Source organism: Dreissena polymorpha, chromosome 1 (assembly GCF_020536995.1).
Source record: "Dreissena polymorpha isolate Duluth1 chromosome 1, UMN_Dpol_1.0, whole genome shotgun sequence".
In the NCBI taxonomy this organism is placed as follows: Eukaryota; Metazoa; Mollusca; class Bivalvia; order Myida; family Dreissenidae; genus Dreissena; species Dreissena polymorpha.
In genome coordinates, this window is record NC_068355.1 from 5,333,656 (window position 1) to 5,338,825 (window position 5,170).

Sequence of the window (5,170 nt, forward strand, 5' to 3'; positions counted from 1 at the left end):
AGCATCGTAACCATTTGCAATTCGTGCTAGACTATGCTTTCATACATTAAACTAGCAGGCTTTTAAGTAAACTGTTGCGTGTATACTATATTATGAATGGGTTATATAACGTTTACGTTTTGATTTGCGTATATATTAATTTTCTTGTTCTCTTGGTTATGATAGTGTTAAAAAACACCATAAAAGACAACCTTATACTGACACGAGTAGAGATTAAGAAACACATTCATACTATGCCGGCCTCGAACTTATGAACTTTGAATTGAAAACAGTATAAATATTATGTCTCAACCACACGGCCATCAGGACTGTTTAATACATGCACATTTTATCCTTGATTGAGTGAATTAAACAAACAAAAAAAACATAATAATGTTTTATTATTCCATAGTTTGTTTGAAACGCTAAATTATTTATCGATTCCAAATTATGATACTTTGTTAAATTTCTATTATACATCCTGGTATTACGCTTGATTTATATCATTCTTTGATTTGTTTTATATCCGGGGAAAAACAAAAATATTGTCATTTCAAGAAACCGTGAACAAATCCCTTTAATTCACCCTTTTGCTTCAACCACCATGTAACTTAAAGACTGTGTTTAATTGTTGTATTATTTATACTACTTGATATGTATAAAAGATGGGCAAAAATGTAGTTTAACGTTAGAAAAGAAGCTCTTGTCGGACTAGTTCCTACCACGACAGATTCGAAGCAAATGTATTTTATATACTTAACTTCAATGCTAAAACATCAAAGCATCGTAACCATTTGCAATTCGTATACATATTTACTGTTGTGTTTTTCGTTTTCGAGAGTATGTTCTCTATACCACATTGGACGTTGGACGTAAGAACTAAACTGATTTGCGTCTTGTTTTGTCTGTTTATTAAAAACTGCATAATTAATCGATTTATAGAGCTTTACATCAAACAATGCACATATTCGGTAAATTATATACAGAAAGCTGTAGCAAGACATTTTACAATAGAAACGCATAGACAGAAACTTCATCAATATGAAATACCTATGAAAAAAATGACTTAAAGAAAAGCAGTAATCAGAAATTTATATTGCGTATGTCAATGATTTATGAGCATCGCATTGAAAATAAACATGAACGTCACTAAATGCAAAAACACGCTTATTTGTGTCAAAATTGCATATCAATATAATAACAAAGATAACGGTTTTGCATACTCTATGCTGATATTTACCCGGATATATGTTTAAATCGGGTCAGAAGGCATTTTTACCAGTCAATATTTGTAGTTACTCACAATCAACTGTAAAGTCATCATTTGTATTTTTAAAAAACAAGAAAATTAACAAATACAACATTTTGACACCAATATGTCTTAAATTTCAAAAACAGACAAAAATAAAAACATAAAAAATGTATTTTACAAGTAATAAACAAAATAACTCGTGACGATGTTAATGATCGTTCACAAGTTATACAACATAATAACCCTAAACATGCAGCGTTTTACAGATTATGCTTGAGTATGTTTTAAATTATGATGGCATTGATGGATGATGAAACAGAATGAGAAAGCCATGGCGGTGCTGAATCAATCACCTTTCCTCAGATTTAAACATATTTACCATTCTGTGTCATAAAAGCAGCAACTATACAGTAACAATGTTGTTATAATTTTTTAGCAGACGACGGATTTTTAAACGCAAGTGCCAATTATTTTAACTAGAACTAACCTTTGTCAAAATGAAAACAATCTACTAAAGTTTAAGCAATATTGAGCAATACCTGCGACAATAACTGTATAATTTAAACAATATTTGTTTTCTAAGATTTAACCTGGGCACCATGTATAGAGTTTTTTTTAAATTAAACATCCCGATTAAGTTTCATCAAGGTAGAGTTTTAAATTCTAGAATTGTAAAAACATTTTTTAGATATTACCTGATTATCTAGTATTCGGAACAACGTAATCTAGATATAAACTCAACCTAGATACAATAAATATAAAGTTTTGACAATATCTTATCAATATTGAGTTATTAACGAAGCTCCTAGAATTAAAACAAGATATGATAATTATTGTCAATATATACATGTACCACCTTTCATAAACACTAAGTCATATATGTGACCTATAGAATGGTACCAAGGTTTTTCTAAGACTTTACATGGCTCAACTTTTTTTGTTACGAACGTAAGGAAGATCCGACCTCGTCCAAGATATGGTTAAGATAACGTTTCTTACCAAATTTAACCAAGATTGAGCTTTACATGTATCAGAATAAAAGGGTACCAATACATATTCGAAAAGATTCCACCTAATTACTTGGTTTTTGGACGCACGTAGGGTAGATATTGTCTATACATACATCTGACCATATTTCATCAAGATTATGTCATAGAATTTACATCTAGATTGCTAACAATACTTTTCTAAGAATTCAGCCATTGAAATTTATTCAAACTCGGTCTTAATATTTCCAAGATCAACATTTTGCACAAGTTTCACAAAGATTAGATGAAACGATTACCACTATAGAGTGGTAACGAGAAGAACGTTGTTGGCGCAAGATTAACAGACTGACCACAATAGCTAAACATAAGTACTTGATACACAGTATATTAAACAAAAGGTGACTTTCCAAACGTTTTGTAATAAATCTGGCTCGGCACGAATAAAAGAAAGCTTGTTAAAAATTGCGGTCAATTTCGTCTTAACCGCACCTGATATATCACAAAACAATTGGCAATTGGCCTTTTATTATGGAAAAAAAAGAAATGTGTTGCAATCTTTCAAATAAAGAGATACATTTCTCAACGTGTTTAATACAAATTATATTGTCGTGTGCTTTGAATATTCCACATGCCCACACACATTCATTGCAATTGCAATTGGAAAATGTATACTGATAAAACTCTTACAAACATGGTAGCAATTTGTTTGGCAAACATTACATGCGCCAACATGCACATATAAACAAACACTTTTCAAAACATCTCAACGGACGCACGCATATGTATCGGTCGATTTACATACCATTTGTAACTGAAATTGCGAATGCCCAGCATTATATGTCCTAGGTGGCAGTTTGCAATCCGGCATAAAGATTATATAAGTTCATCATGTATTACAGTTTTTACCATGGCCTTCAGCATGTTGTAACGCTGGATGGCAGGGTGGCGTTTTGAAGCGTTGAAATGTTTCTGCAAATTGTCTATGACGTCACGTATAATTGCACACTTTCGTCGCATTTCTCGAACTTGGGTTTGCAGGTGCACGTTTTCTTGTTGTAACTCTTGTCTGGACATTTCTACAGGGAAGAAAACTTTCTAATGAGTATAGGCAATAATGATTTTAATGAAAGGCTAACCGTGCAAATGTAAACGTGTCATCTTTGTAATAGTGCTACGTTATAGTTACGCATGAATTTCATCTTTGTTTCTCGTGGTCGTATTTTTCTACTAACCAACTTGCACAGACTCTACAATTCAATCAGCGGGCCTATGAACAAATTATAACAAACTGAGTATAAACAAGAAATACATACTTTTTATGTGAAAACAATATATTGTAAAAATTCTCAAGCTTACTGTTTAGAACGAAAACCATTGTTTATGTGTGTACTTGTTTACGCAAAACACAGGCAAAACATGACGCCAAACGTACTTGAGTATTTATCTTCTCGCCTCCTCGCACTCTCCGCCTGATGGCTTATGTCCCTGCAGCCCTGCATGAGGCCACCAACAACACCCGCCTGGATTGTGTTCGGCTCATCGGGGTTCAGTTTCAAGTGCATAATTGTCCGTTTCACCATGCCCTTCAGTTTCTCATACCGCCTTAATGGATCGTACGCCTTCGATTCCTCGTAGTCCGTGGACAGCTGGTCTACTATCTGTTTCAGTTTCTTATGCTCTCGACCAAGGTTGTCCAACTCTATGCACAACTGTTCATTCTCTTTTCGCACGTCGTCTTTCATGCTTGTCTTTTCGCCAGTTGCAGTCGCTATAATAAAAGAAGAAAATATCATGGCTGGTTCACTTTATGCATTTGTACAGGTGTCAAACATACGGCAGCTTAACTGTTATCTTAAAGTGAAAGTTTAATGTTTACTCCCTTTGCGTTGTCGAACACACTGACACTATCCACAGTAGACTTCCAACCGTCGTTGTGAATAATTTTGTCACTGATATTTCATTTAATATTGGCTTACAGTATGAACGCTAAGTATATAAGCAAACATCATATTTCGATCCATGGGTACTTATTAAACTATTGTATTAATGTCTGATGCATTCAATACGTCAATATAATTTGAGTGAACTTAACGGAATGATCACCACAACTTTAATGAAAACGCAATGCATCTAGAAGTCAACATTTATGTAAATAGGTTATTTACCATCCATGGGATCAATAGTGTTTTACTCGTATGCGTACTGCAATACTTAACAATATACGGTATTTAGTTGTTGAAATTTTATCTTCAAATTAAGGCTTTCATTACATTTTTGACGTGTTCCCGCATAATACCAAACTGTAACATGTTATACAATAAACAAAACACACTGTCTTTTAAAAAAAGTATTAAATCCGTTACTTGTACCTGAAGTAAATTGCACAGACTCTACAATTCAATCAGCGGGCCTATGAACAAAATATTATATAAGCAATCCAGTAATAGTAACTCCTAAAGCTTTCCTAAAAAAATAGTCAAATAAATGAAACCACACAGAAAGCATCCCTTACTTGACCTATTCCACATAGTCAATCCAGAACACAAAACGAAGACTTCTTGCTAGCCAAATATTACGATTTATTAAGAGACACGCGCGTCAATGAATTTATTTTGCGTCTAACATGCTGAAAATTTAATGAGCGCATTGGAAAGACCGCACTCCGTAAATGGTTCGTTAATGCAAAGATCCGAAACAATAGTCGCTCTAGGTCTCCAAAGCTACTGTTACAAACCATGAGCGGGCAAGTATTTTCCAATAGTTCTTATCACATTAATGACTCCGCGTAAATCAGTTCACTTAATACCCAACGATTTTCCAGCTTTAATCAATTCCGATAGCTACAACAGAACGTAATATCACCTTTGATAAAGAACTGAGCACATTAGTTAATTGCTTTTTTGTCACGTGAGCAAAGCTTTTTTTGATAAATTTACATTTTCCTGTCGCA

At 33.5% G+C, this 5,170-nt stretch overlaps 1 protein-coding gene across 2 annotated transcripts; it reads right to left on the reverse strand.

Moving 5' to 3' along the window:
* Positions 1 to 837: 837 nt before the first annotated feature.
* LOC127865305 (uncharacterized) lies at positions 838 to 4,892 on the reverse strand. 2 transcript variants are annotated; one of them, XM_052405312.1, is made up of 3 exons: positions 4,733 to 4,892; positions 3,653 to 3,988; positions 838 to 3,296 (listed from the first exon to the last, which is right to left on the reverse strand). In XM_052405312.1, exons 1-3 carry the CDS (start codon positions 4,746 to 4,748, stop codon positions 3,094 to 3,096), a joined length of 555 nt encoding a protein of 184 aa, XP_052261272.1. In that variant the 5' UTR covers positions 4,749 to 4,892; the 3' UTR covers positions 838 to 3,093. The 2 variants fall into 2 exon arrangements, with proteins under 2 accessions (XP_052261272.1, XP_052261271.1); XM_052405311.1 differs by lacking the exon at positions 4,733 to 4,892 and having other exon boundaries at positions 3,653 to 4,068.
* Positions 4,893 to 5,170: the final 278 nt, after the last annotated feature.

Bases quoted from the DNA above. Each gene is read 5' to 3' on its own strand.
- LOC127865305 (XM_052405311.1), bottom strand. From the start codon at position 4,013: ATGATATTTTCTTCTTTTATTATAGCGACTGCAACTGGCGAAAAGACA. The intron at 3,297-3,652 runs GTACGTTTGGCG...TCTTCCCTGTAG, and splicing joins GCGAGAAGATAAATACTCAA to AAATGTCCAGACAAGAGTTA.